We start from the raw sequence: 14,709 nt of genomic DNA on the forward strand, positions 1-14,709 counted from the left end.
CAGGCCGCAGTCTTTTGTGTGTGCCCTACAAAAGAGAGGCCGGCATCCAACCATACCCCGAGATTTTTCACCTCCGACACCGGAATCGGAGTGGGTCCCAGCTCTGAAGGCCACCATTGGTCGCCCCACAGCTCCACTCCCTTACCGACGACCATCACCTCCGTCTTTGTGGCATTAAGCTGAAGGCAGTTGCCTGTCAGCCAACTAGCCACCGCCTTCAGTCCAGACTGAAACCTGGGGGCCGCAGTTTCCACGTCCCCGCTGAGAGTAACCGCCAGCTGTGTGTCGTCGGCATATGAGACCAAGGTTAGGCCCCACTGCCTAGCGACATCAGCCAGCGGTCTCACGTAGAGATTGAACAACGTGGGACTCAGCGAGGACCCTTGCGGAACCCCCATGGCCAGCGGTTGGTAGTTGGACTTGAAGGGAGGGATGGCAACACAGAAGGAGCGGTCGTCTAAAAAGGAGCGGAACCATTGCAGCACCTGACCACCAATACCAGTCTCCTCGAGCCGGTGCAGGAGGATGCTGTGGTCCACCGTGTCAAAGGCGGCGCTAAGGTCTAACAAGATAAGCGCCGCCGTTTGACCAGCATCCAACCTTGCCCGGAGATGTTCCACCATCACAAGTAACGCGGTTTCCGTACTGTGCCCAGCACGGAATCCGTTTTGTGTGGGATCGAGGGCATTGGTTCGTACCAAATGCTCAGACAGGGCCAGATTGACGTGGGCCTCAGTAATCTTGGCTGGCCAGGGTAGCAACGAGATGGGGCGGTAACTTTCAGGCTTGGATGGGTCCAGAGTGGGCTTTTTAATAATTGGGGACACCACGGCTTGTTTCCACTTGGCTGGAACTACTCCCGTTTCCAAGGACAGATTGACAAGGGAGCATATAGCTGAACGCCCCATAAAAGCCTGATCCCGAAAGAGAGCAGGCCTTACCGGATCGGATGGAGATCCGGATTTAACTTGCAATGCAAGTTTGTCAAAGCCGTCCGAGGTGAGGGGGGGGAAAACAAGCAGAGTAGTCTGATGGTGAGCCCCATTGGTACTTTCCTCACTGTGCCCTGTAACAGGGAATGTCCGATAAATAGCTTGCACCTTCCCTAAAAAGTAGGATGCAAGGGATTCACAGTGGGAAAGAGAGCTTTCGGTCGTAGAGGTGATCCGCTTCGTCGTAAGATCTTTAACGGCCTTAAAGATGGCTTTCGACGGATTAGAACTGTTCCGGAATTCAGCGGCATAGAAAGCCGCACGGGCTCGGCAAATAGCTCGATGGTAGAGCTTGACAGACCTGGAGTATGCGGCTTTTAGGTCAGCCCCATAGGTCTTCCTCCAGGCCCTCTCAGCCCGTCTACAGGCACCCTTTAAGGCCCGAAGGGCGCCATCGTACCAGGGGCTCGACTCTCTAGAATTGATTTTAGTGGATACAATAGGTATCAGAGAGTCCAAGGCCCTGGTGATCCAAGAACAGAAGAGGTCATACCCCTTTTCTACATCCGTCAAAGGGCCGAGCGGCTCCTCTAATAGAAGACGATGAAAGTCTTCTAACCGAAGCTTTTTCCAAGCCCTCTTCTGAACCCATCTAGCCGAGGAGTTGCACTGTTCTTGTTTTTAACAAGGAAGGGGCTCATGCCCAATAAAGTAATTTTTGTTAAAGCTCCCTATCCTGTTTTAACCATCACATTCATCTTTATATTTTTTGCACTGCACTTTCCCATCAGATCATCATCATTTGGTCTAATCTAGTAATTGTAGGTCATTACCCTATGCCAACGATGGGGGTATGCCGTATGTCTCAATGATCAAGAGACCGAATACCCTGGCAGGATTACCAAATGAAAACATTGATCCATACAAGTTATTAATGGGAATCCATAATGGGTTTTGATTAGCAATTACAGGTGGCCCTTTTCTTGGCGATCTGGTCTGTTGTTCATAACTGTTAGCCACTTCTTTATCTTGATGTACTTTTTAGACATGAAGGTATTCTGAAAGATATTCAGATCAGGTTTCTGATTTAGACCTCTAAGTTTGTTTGTTGTTCATGTCAACCCTCGTGTATATCCTTGATTACCTGAGTCCCGGCGGGGGTAATTTCAATAGCCGTACTACCCCCTCCTACAGTCTCTTACTGTTCAGATATTAGCACACTGCACGTGAACTATCCCATTACCCAAAGTACTCGTATGATTTCATCTGCTGAGTGTGGGGTTACTTTCGGTAGGTGTACTTTGCTTCGAGTGGAGTCTCCTGAGTCTGTGCTTCGATCTTGTTTCTGTGGCGAAATGATCTGTACTATCGCTTGCAATGCCGCCTTCCTATCTTGTTCGGTTTGAGAGGCTGTAGGCTTCTGCAGTTGTGACTTTCTCCATGAACGGCGTAGCCCCTTTCTATTGCGTTAGTTCGTTGCTCTGGAGCCGATTTTGTTTTCTGGGCAATGGCGTTACCAGCTTGCATGCTTCCATCCACCACCACGTCTCCTCTGGACAGTCGCAAAAATTCGTGGTGCCACCTAGTATGATTCTGAACTTTGTTGGGAACATTTGCGAATATTGAATAGCTGCCTCTCGGAGGGACTTCTTGGCTTCAAAGAAGGATGCATGATGGGCCTGTACTTTGGCTGTGAAGTTTGGGAACAATAACACCTTGCTATTATCTAGAGTGTATGGGCCATGTGTTCTGACCTGTAGTAATATGCTGTCCTGGTCTCTGTAATGGAGGATATTTGCCACAACTGGACGAATAAACTGAATATATTTTTTTGGTATAGTCTCCCTAAGTGGTGTTACTCTGTGGGTGGGAAGGCCTGCTCTTTAGTGTATCGTTCAGGTAAAGCTCACAAAGTCCCTGAGTTGCACACCTCACCTCAGTCTCTTATTTTGGACTCTCTCTTGTCTGCAAATCTACATGTTGACCAGTTCTTACCTGTCTATTTTGTTATTTCTTGCTCGAGAAGCCCCTAACAACATAATCTAAAGGGAGGTTGCACATCTCCAGGTCAGGAGTAAACACAAGCATTTGTAATGCAATAGGTCTCATATTACTGAAAGTTTGAGCTACTGACTTGACATTATTATTTGCAACGCCAATAGCTCAAACTTTCAGTAGCACCTGCACTGCCTTTGGTTTGTTTAGCGTCTGTATTCCAAAAAATTAAAAGCCAGTTCGAATCTGGTGTCCAACTGCTTGCAAGAATTAAATCCACATATGGAGTCAATTTTCCCTCTGACATGTTTGTCAATGCAGCTCAATAAAGTAACTTGGCAATGCGTGTCTCTTTCACTGGCAGCATCACTGAGTTTATGAGCGAGGGATAAAGAGGGCGGCTGCCAAGTCTTAATTCTCTGCTGTTAAAGTTGGTAAAATGAGGAAAGTAACATTGGAAAGAATTAAATAGACAATACTGGGTTTTTGCATTGTATAAGAGAGAAAAAAATCTGCCTTTTATTAGCATGCCCTCTTAAATATTTATCATAATCATATCACAAATCAAGTAGCGATATGAGAACATCCAACAGGGTTATTAACCAGTTGAAATATTCCACCACTATGATCTCCAAGTTTATTATCAGCTTTTTATTCATATTCAGTAAAAAAAAAAAATCTGTTTATTGAAAATAAAACAAAGAAACCTGCAATAATAATAGACATCCTTGATTGTTATGTAAGGAAACTGGCATACAGTGATTAAATCGAAGCATTGTGGGAACACTCCGACACTGTTCTCAGTACACAGATCAGCCTTAAAATCCAGGTCTTCATTGTTACAATACGGCATCATTAGTATCCACAATAATTGCATCTAGCTCTCCCCGATATCTATTCCACTTACTTTAATCCATTTGTTCGGAAAAACCCTTCCTATGTAAACCACCCTTTCAGTCTGCATGCAACAATCTATGCTGAATTATAATTCTTATTGATGATTGTAACGTTCCATCTGCCCATGTGACAAGGTCTGCAGTACCTCTGGCAAATACGTAGAATAAGTAAAACATGTCTCTAGCGGCTTTCCTTATTCCTGGTTAAAGTTTCCACCATTGTTCTCCTGCATTATCTTTCCTCTCCTAAATATCTGTATCCTAGGTTTTGAGGTCTCGCCTAGCGACGCAGTGCCATGCGCTGCTCGGCTAGACGAGATCTATTGTTGCCGACTTGCTTTGCGATGCGGGACAGGATAGGTGCCCGTGCTTGAAAGACCTCCGCTGTGCTCGCGTACGGGTCGGCTCGCGGCGTTATCACGTGCCTGCTCGCACCATACGTGTGCACATCTCACGTCGCCCGGACATGCCATGTGCACGCTCCTTAGTAGTAAAGAACAACAGGAGTGTGACCCATAGACCGGATTGAGATCTGGGTAAGTATACGTCTTAAACAACAATGTCTCAACCGGATTCAATGGAAAGGCGGATACACAGGTATGTACATGACATTACAAGGTAGCAAAGAAAGGAGAGACTCCCGGTATTTTTTCAAAGGTGCTCATGGCATCATGTTTTAAAAAACAATTCATACAGGACAGTTATAACAGCACTGTGGGCATGAAATGTGTAGGCAAGCCAAGGAGACTGTGCATGTAGTGCTTGTGAAGTAAAGAGTGACGACGCGAGTGACAAGTGAAAACACAGCGAGAGACACAAGGTGACAAAGTGAAAAAAATTTGTTATATACAAAACAATGGTTCCTCTTCAATGATTGGAAGACATATGACTGTTTGTGTACCAAAGTTGAGGGTGCGCCGTGAGTTGCGCTGTATGATCGGTCGATGGCGTTTCGATCCTCTCAAGTTAGGATCATCATCAGGACCGGGTTGCCATATTTAAAGGTGATGATGGGGAAGGAAGGGAGACAGTTACGCGGAGGTGGAGGTCCGGTGGTATACAAGGAGGCGGCTGTAGACTGGGTTCGGCAGCCGTGGTGGAATACGGGGTGAGCGGAGGAGGAGACCAGGGTCGGATCCCCGATCCACTGTGTGGCTCCCGAAAGGATGACTTGGGAGGCAGTGGGAATGCTGGCAGGGTCAGAGCCCTGATCCTCTTTCAGGGTCCCGGGATGGGTACCTTGGAGGGTGAGTTACGGGCCTCGGAACTAATCAGGAAGCCGTCTGATCGCTGCCTTGAGGTCCTAGTCACCACAGTGGTGTGCGGTCTGGCCTAGCAAGTTGAGGAATGTGCACTCTCACAGCGTCTCTTTCAGACAGCCAATGTTCACGCTCATGGCGTGTCTTTCAGCGTGCGCCTTACAGACATGGGTCGGGCAATGCACCTAGCCAAGCTCTCACTCACCGTCTCGGTCTGCAGGTTCCCTCTCTTGGCACGCTGCAGGGCTCTCCTCACCACTCGGGAGCCCCGTCTTGCCTCTGGTGCCATGCAGTCTGCCTCGCTCTTTGTCTGGTCCCTCTGATGGGGCCGAGACTTCAGCATGAAGAACCCTGGCCGTCTCTTGGCACGCCGCGGGGCTCTCCTCACCATTCAGGAGCCCCGTCTTTCCTCTGGTGCCATGCAGTCTGCCTCGCTCTCCACCGGTCCCTATGATGGGACAGGGACTTAAGCATGGAGCCTGCAGAGTTCCGGACGTCCTCCCGGCGGTTCCTTCCTGTTTGTTTGGCAGGCCCTGCCCAAGTCCCAATGAAGGCTGCCCGACTTCCGGTTTCGCCGATATCTGCCCCGGAGGCAGGGAGTGTGCCCCGTGATCGTCCTTTGTAACCCTAGATCATGTTTATGCTATAAAGGTTACAAAAGCCAATTGCAAGTTAGGCGGCACAATAATAAATAAAAAAAAATACAATTATGTTTGGGCACTGAAACGGAGCTACGCACAGGACTGGGTATAGGTGTTTATTGCATTTCCCTTACTACTTCCCACCAAGAGTGTCTACACGTGCGTGCATGGGTGTGTGCACACAAATGCATTTTTAAATGATTTGAACCCGTGTGAGAAGTTGGCCTGGTATATGATGTTCACTATTCTAGTGAGCACCTTGCACCAGTCCAAACAACCCTTATGATGATGGTTGTAAAGTCAACCTTATAGACCAGCTATCCTAGGAGTAGCATGGACAAAAGCAGTCTTGGGTTAAACTCAAGAGGGCATGTGAAGCCAGCTGTTTTACCATATGCAAACCTTTTAATACCAAATGAAAGGACACCACACAGGTTATATATTCAAAATATATATGTATTTATTTCTAAATAAATCCCCTTAACTCTTTATGAGCACAGGAGCACAAGCGCGTAACAAGTAACTTAATATATCATACAAAAGTTGCACAAATATGGATAGGCCCTGGTGGCCCGCTAAACCATATACTAAAATAGTGGTATAAGAACCACGTCACGAACAATGGTAAGGCCTGGGGCCTTGGGAATCGCTGGGGCTACACTGGACTAACATCAGTTAGGAAGTGGGAGGCCCACGGGATGCGGGTGCAGTGTCTAAATGCACACACGTGCACACATAGAAGTCAATGGGTGCGTAAAGTTAGAAAGTTAAAGGTTTAGGAGTCTTCCGACTGGACTAGAAGCTAACCACTTGAAACTAGGACACTAGGAGAGTTAATCTTTACAGGAGCACCGCAGTACTCCCGTTGCCTCACCCACAGGAAGCGGGTGCATAGGTGTCAGTGTGTCGGGTTTCGTCGTGGAGTTCTATGGAGCCTTGGAGAAAAGATGCTGCAGGCGACCAGGAGAGAAGAGTCCGGTTGGATCCAAGGGTGGATCGAGGATGAAGAGTACCTGAAAGCAGAGGGGACAGAGTCTGGGTCACTAGTCAGTGACCAGGAAGGAACCAGGCGATGTCTGGATGCGATCAGGTGATGTCGTGAAGCTTGTCTCTGCAGCCACGTGGACCAGGAGGTGTCGACGACGACCAGGAGCTGGATACGGACTGTCCCACGAAGGCTCTCGCTGTTGGCAGTGTCGGAGCTCGATTCGGAGTCAACAGGCTTTGGCAAATGCAACCCACGCAGGAATCGAAGATGGCTTCTGGAGCAGACCAGCAAGGTCTGATGGGCTGCTCCTTTTCAGGGAAGCAAGGGCCAATTTGGAGCAATCAGACCAGCGTTGGAAATTCAAGGTTTCCTCGTCACAGAGGCCACTAGCCAACGGGCAAGTGACCGGACAGACGCGTCGGGCAGGAAAATGCAAAAGGGCCCCACGCAGCACTCGGTGAGTGTGGAGCGGTGATCTTCGGTGCAGTTGGTGCTCCGGGCTGGGGCTTCTCAATCCCCAATGCACAACTTCGCGGGTGCCTCAGAAGTTGCACAGAAAGCAATTCGCTGGCTTTCCATGATGGCCGGTCCCACGTCTCTCGTCGCCTCCACGGGTCTCCGCTTTGCTGTGGATCGGGCTGTTGGATGTCTGGAAGTCCGGGTCTTGTCAGGCTCTGTGTTCAAGCTCCGGCGGGAGCAACGACAAAGCAAACCGTTGAGCGCTTGATGGTGCCTGCTTGCACAGGGTGGTCACTCCTTGACCACAAGGGAAATTCTTCAGTCTTCTACGTCGAGTAGGATGTCGAAGGGTCCAGAGTTTCGTATCAGAGTTTTAGTCAGGATTATCTCAAGTCTAAGGACACAGCTCCTACCTATATACCAAATCTAGGGGCTGGATTACCTGCTAGGTCCCTCCTATGGGTGGGACCCAGGAAGGGGGTGGTTACACCCCTTTCCCTTTGTCCAGTTTCGCGCCAGAGCTGGGGCTGGAGTGCCCCAGCACTGGTTTGAACTGGCCTATGTATGGGACACCTTGTGTGCCCCAGGCAGTGTCTCCTTTCATTCAGCCCTCCCTGCCCCAATCCACTGTCTCCTGTCTGGGCTGGTGCTAGCACCTCCCTGTGACAGGAAACCTATTGTCCAAGCCTCCCTCGCTGGAAGGACTCCCAGCAGCAGGAGGTCAGACTTGTGTCTGTGGCAGCAGCATCCATTTTGTGATGCTGAGGCTCTGGTTAACTTTAACCGGGATTAATAGAAGTAACATGTCTTCTCCCTCTAGAAGGGTGGAATGCTACCCCTGTCGCCAGGACTGGCGAGGGGGTTGTATTCCAAAGCGTATGACACCTTACACAACATGTTTTGATAAAGCCAAACCAAAGTTAGCATCTGACCGCGAGGTACATAATGCACTTAGGAGTATATGGTATGGCAATATCCTAGAACAGCTATAAGGACATGGTTCCGAAAGCTGAAGACAGGCTCAGCTCGTGCTAGAGCACCATCTCACATAAAACCAAGCACTCTGCCTTCAGGATTGTTAAGGCCTGCCATAGGAGTGACTTATAGGTGCATATGTGTCCAGATAAGGTTTAGACATAGGAATACTATATCTAAGCAAGGGGTGATTCCACGACCTTGCCCCAGCTGAGTGATCAGCCAGCGTCCGTTTGGATGGCCAGCCAGGGGAGCCAAAAGATATGCTGCAGCCCAGGGTAGGCCTTGGGTGCACCTATGCCCTGGGTACCTATAGTACACTGTACAGGGACTCATAAGAGTGACCCAAATCCCAATTGGTGATGTACCTAAAGTACATGGTGTGTAACTTAGAGAGAGAACAGCAGGGCTGTGGGTCTGATTAGCAAGCCCACAGCCACATTAAGTCGAAAACCAGTGAAGCAAAAATAAATGGGGTGACCATAGGATAGCAGACCCTGCTCTCCTACAACCCCCATCCATTCACGGTTGCTGCTAAAACTCTGATGTGCTTACATGTGTAAATGTTATCATGCTGTTTATTTTTTATTTTTTAGACACTTTCTTCACAGCTGTTGACATTCTTGCAACTTAGTTACTGGGATGTTCAAACTGCTCTTGATTGCTGTTTTTATTAGTTCTACTCACAACAGTGGGTCTGTGTTGTAGATGGATGTAGATGGATGACAAGATACTTCTGGATAAGTTACAAGATCCGTTTATTAAGATACAGCAGAGCAGTTCACCTCTCCAGCTGACCAGACCCTCGACTGACAAGTGTGGAACCTTCAAGTACAAAGTAGAATGCACATAGGTATACTGGGAGGCTTAAGAGGTGTGAACACAGAGAAAGGTCTAATGACCAAAGGTGGCCATGTTGTGAGAAGTATAAGTTTACAACAGTCTGCAAGTTTGGAGGATCAGAATAGGTATTTACTCGCACTGTCCTTGCCTAGCGTTTAGCACTTACACCTACCGGCCTGTTAACTCTTTAAGACTGTGTTTCTGCTCAATTTTTTGTTTTGACATTTTACTGTTACTCGATAAATACACTATTTTGACAGACCCCTCGAGTGTCATTCCTTCATGTGTAGATTTTATTTGGTGTTAACTTTTACATGAGCGCACTCACATCCCATGTGTGTGCATATGTAGGTAATTTGTATGGTGTAGCCAATGCCATTATAATTGCTTCTACGTCAAGTAAAATGAATAATGCACAGCTGGATTGGTGCCGTCCTCTTTGAAGTTCAATTACAAACATCTGTTGCAGCAGGATAAAAAACAAGCATTTGCAATCCAATAGGTCTCACATTTTCGCGAGTTTAAGCTATTGGCATTGTAAATGATGATTCCTTTTATTTATGCTTTAAAAACCAAAACATAAATAAAAGTGATAGTCATTTACAATGCCAATAGCTCAAACTCGCGCAAATGCGAGACCTATTGCATTGCAAATGCTTGTTTATTGTTGTAACGCACTTGTTTACCCTTTGTTCGCTTCAAATCATGTAAAGAATCCCAATAGCTACTTCTACTTTGTGCATAAATGTTTTCCCTCTGGAATGTACACTTCTTGTATTGTTTATTAATAATCCTGATGCTCCAAAGTTTAGTAGACCGTAGTGTGCTTCTAAGAACAACAAGGTAGAAAAGAAATCTGTAGACCCGTTTGGTAACCTGTTACCATATTGTCATAACATCCTATTTCCTCCATTTAACCTGTACTTCCAATTCCTAACCATGGTCATTAGCACTGGAGAGTCTGTTTAACCACCAGACGTACTTGTCTTTACTTTTTGAAGCCCTAGTTTTTCATTTTTTTCTTAATGGACTCAATCCTTGGAAATGTATGAAATCCTTCTTGTATGTTCATGAGTCTTGAGAGACTTTGACATTTCTGATTCTCATTTCTTCCTTCTTTAGCGGAATGGATTGCTGCAGTCACTGTGTCTCTTGGAGCTGCAGCTGCTGCTTACTTTGCTTACCGGAAGTTATACTGCAAGGAAAAGTGCTGCAAGTCGATGGTTAACACCCAGATCGATAAAGATAATCCCAAGGTTGTGCATGCCTTTGACATTGAAGATCTTGGAGAAAAAGCAGTATATTGTCGCTGCTGGAGATCTAAACAGGTGAGGCAGTGAAGAAAGGTTGGCATTTATTCCTATATGTAATATAGATCTGGCTTTTCAGTTTATCAATTACCATGTTAAACATCCTCCTGATCCTGGGTTGATAAGTGTAATTTTGGCTTGAATGCTAGTGAAAGAAGTTCATGCACCTGTTTGGGGTGATTATACAAAACAAAGTGAGAACGGATCATCCACCTATTTATGATTTGGTTACTTCAAGTCTTCTTCCTTCCGTCCCTTCTGATGTGGTTAAGGGACTTGGAACACACAGGGTGTTTAAGAAGAAACTCTGAGACACAGGGCTGCAAGGACTACTTTAGGTGCCACAGACTGTGAGGCAAAAAAACTAAAATATTGATGAGAGAAGCCCACATCTGACGCAGTATCCCATGGAGAATCTCACCACTAATAGTAACAACACAATACAAGACGCATTATAATCGAACAACACGAGGACGTTGTAAGTACTGGGGCACACAATGCTCGCAAACACAAGGAGATGATGGACGGAGAGCTGAAACTTTCAGACACTCCATCAATCACAGATCTGGGTTGAATCCATTATCGTTCTTTAGCTCACTTCGCCACCCCAGTTCATACCCAGCTATATGCAAATCAGTCTTGACCCTGTGCCTCATGCAAACAGTTCAGTCCAACACAACCCTCGCCTTTCCTGCTTTAGTACATGTGCATACACAAAAAACCTGAAGAAAGCCTTGTTGACCCTCTCGGGCTACCAAAGGTGGCTGAAACATGTAGACGACACACACGATGACCATAGTAAGAATATATGGGACCAACTAATTATTCCATACACATCCACAACTGTTTTTAACATTGACCCGGGGACCCCAAAACATTTAAATAAAACTGAGATTCTTAGGATCATAGGAATTCTAGAGCCAATTTTAAATCACCACGTCACATTCACAGAATCTGAAAAAACCCAGCTCCGCAGTAATCTGGCGTCACAGCACACCCTGGGGGCATTCGGCAACCAGGAAGGGAAACCAATGAGGAAGCATGTCACCTACTAGGGAGGTGAGTGAGGGTTCTCCTTAAACACCCTGTGGGTTCCAAGTCCCTAAACCACATCAGAAGGGTCGGAATGAAGAAGACTTGAAGTAACCAAAATATAAATAGGTTTATGAACTGTTCTCACCTTGTTTTGTATATATTTTGACTGGGAAGACGAACGGACACAATCTCTCTCCTTCTTTTTGTTTATGACTTATGGGGTGATTAGCCATCAGGTTGAGGGGTTAAAATTCTTCAAGGTTGACGACGCTGTTACTCATATACTTGATAAGAGACCAGTGAGAATTGGGTACTGCCAATTGATTAGCATCATCGTTCGGTCGTGCCTGAGACAGAGTAAATACTGTCATTTGTTAGTCTCCTGCAAATAAAAATAACTTTAAAAGGGCTTAGAATCCGCTCATCACTTACTAATACTGACCATTGGTTGGTTTCAACGTTACTCTCATTTCTTTGCTTCTCATTGGTCAGCGTCTTCTCTTCTGGTCTGTCAGGGTCCATGAAGCATGAACCAAATACATATTCCTGTCTGCAGCTAGTGTTTTTCCACTGGCCGAGCACTTGCAGGGGTTATTTTAAATTTTTTTATTTTGTAGTGTCGCCCTTTATAAGAGTCAATCATTTGCAGGATGTTTCTACCTGTCCCTTTCACCGTGACACCATTCCATTGTTGCTTGCCCTCGTCCATCCCTCCCATCGCTGCTTGCAACCTTCCCCTCCCATTGCTTGCAAACAAGGAGAGATACCAATTTGCCAAGATTGAGAAAGTGTTGTCGTCTGACCTAGTCAGACATGAACAAATTTCTCTCAATGTGAAGTCAACTAAAGCCTATACAAATTGGTTAATCCCCGTTTGGCATATCTAGCTCATTTATAGAGCCAATGTATATGGTGCAGAAGTACACCCATGGCACGGAAAGGTTAATTTCACATGTGCAGCATTTATTGTGTCACCCACTAGTGTGACAAAGGAAAACATGGCTTCAGGACTACCACAGTAGCCGGACTGCTTAGTTTAAACCTGCAGCCTGACCTGTGAAAATAACCATTTTGACAGGGGAACAAACCTCCCTTTTAAATAGTAATAAACCATCCCTATTAAGGGTTTTGTAGCTGACAAGGTACAGTGCATGGTATTTAAAGGTGGGACATGTAGAAATTGAATGTTGCCGTGTCCCTACAGCTGCTATTTTAATTGTGAAAGGCCATGGCTTTACTATGTGGAAAGCAAGAGTGTAGATTAAAATATTAATTCTGCTATCTCTGGTGTGGGACCACCTAGAAAAATTATTCAACCACTCCTTTTAATATTTATTAAAAGCCCAAATCAATGATGTTGTTGCATTATTAATTAATATTTAGGAAAAGTAACCTTAATGGTATTGTTTCCCTGCCTGAATCTCCTAGAAGCTAATTTGCATTAGCTCTCCGGGACCTGCTCAGCCAGTGCTTCACCTTTATGGTTTTAGGTTTTGTTGTTGCCCTTGCGGGGCTATTAGTTGGGGGGGACCCAGAAACTTGATTAACTTGTGAAGTGCCTGCCCTTTCACAAGTTAATATATATTTTTTTCAATATATTTTTATTGATTTTCTTTTTTTTTTTTCATTTGCAAAAAGTTAGAAAAAAGTTAACTTAACACTTGTCATGTCATTTTATTCATAGAGAATGCAAAGTGCATCAAGTAAATGAAGAGAGAAGAGATAAAATGCTTAATTAATTCAAAATGTACAGAAAATATCCAGAAATAGCAGCTCAGATCACCTCAAACGTTACAATCGATAGAGGAAAAAAGTGAATGTGCAATAAATAGGTTGGTAATTACAAACTTCATTAGTAAAAAAAACAAAAAAAAATCTGTAACCACAAGTTACAAGATTAAGTTACGTAATCCATTCTTGCCACCTAGCTTGGGTGTCCACGCTGCTGGCCCTCCAACACTTCATTTGGATGCCCCCTATTAATTAACCAAGCTTCTGATTGGGGCCCAAATGTTTTTCCTGAACTCCCTTTTTCTTCTGCCCCTTAGCTTATATACTCAAGATTCTATATTATAAATACAAAAACAACAGTTGATGGACAGAATGCAGAACAATGTCATACATTCACCCCAGTACAGAGATCTGGGCCTAAATCCATTGTTTTTTTGCAGTCCACACCACCCCAGTTCAGACATGGCCATATGCAAATCAGCCTTGACCCTGTGCCTCATGGGAACAGTCCAGCCCGAACTGCCAAGCCTTGTCTTCCCTGGACCGGGTACAAGCATCCTAGGACCGGTTTCTGGCTATCAGCCGTCATCAGCCAGGATAGCTTGACTCCAGTCGCGTGAAGAGCACGGGACTCACGTCTGAGCATACCCGTCCCACTCGGGGTGACCAATGCAAAAACAACAGTTAAATAGCCACCATTCTAGACCGCCAGTTGGAGAAAGTAGGAGGGTCCATTGAGAAGTAACACATGAGTGAGCAATAGCCTTTATAATGAACAAAAAGCCTGCCACTGGCCTAGCTCTTTTGTTTGACTCTGTGCTATCTAGTAGCCAAAAAATAACGAGTTGGAGGATTTGATACATAGAACCCTAAAACTTTAGTTAAGAAAGCCTCAAGGTCCCGCACGGGACTCACGTCTGAGCATACCCGTCCCACTCGGGGTGACAAATACCCTGTGCCTCATGGGAACAGTCCAGCCCGAACTGCCAAGCCATGTCTTCCCTGGACCGGAATCAAGCATCCTAGGACCGATTTCTGGCTATCCGCCGTCATCAGCCAGGATAGCTTGACTCCAGTGGCGTGAAGAGCACGGGACTCACGTCTGAGCATACCCGTCCCACTCAGGGTGACAAATGCAAAAACAACAGTTGATGGACAGAATGCAGAACAATGTCATACATTCACCCCAGTACAGAGATCTGGGCCTAAATCCAGCTTTTTTTTGCTCACCACACAACCCTAGTTCAGACATGGCCATATGCAAATCAGCCTAGACCCTGTGCCTCATGGGAACAGTCCAGCCCGAAGTGCCAAGCCATGTCTTCCCTGGACCGGAATCAAGCATCCTAGGACCGGTTTCTGGCTATCAGCCGTCATCAGCCAGGCTAGCTTGACTCCAGTGGCGTGAAGAAGCACGGGACTCACGTCTGAGCATACCCGTCCCACTCGGGGTGACAAATGCAAAAACAACAGTTAAATAGCCAGCATTCTAGACCGCCAGTTGGAGAAAGTAGGAGGGTCCATTAAGAAGTAACACATGAGCGAGCAATAGCCTTTGCAATGAACAAAAAGCCTGCCACTGGCCTAGCTCTTTTGTTAGACTCTGTGCTATCTAGTAGCCAAAAAATAAAGAGTTGGGGGATTT

At 46.0% G+C, this 14,709-nt stretch overlaps 1 protein-coding gene across 1 annotated transcript in view; it reads left to right on the top strand.

The window, feature by feature from the left end:
- Positions 1 to 14,709, top strand: part of CISD1 (CDGSH iron sulfur domain 1) — a 125,767-nt gene that overhangs the window by 28,807 nt on the left and 82,251 nt on the right. The window contains exon 2 of the mRNA XM_078642871.1: positions 10,111 to 10,316. Coding sequence (XP_078498997.1) covers positions 10,111 to 10,316 — 206 coding nt within the window. The remainder of the gene's footprint in view (positions 1 to 10,110; positions 10,317 to 14,709) is intronic.

Source organism: Lissotriton helveticus, chromosome 5_1 (genome assembly GCF_964261635.1).
Source record: "Lissotriton helveticus chromosome 5_1, aLisHel1.1, whole genome shotgun sequence".
NCBI lineage: Eukaryota > Metazoa > Chordata > Amphibia > Caudata > Salamandridae > Lissotriton > Lissotriton helveticus.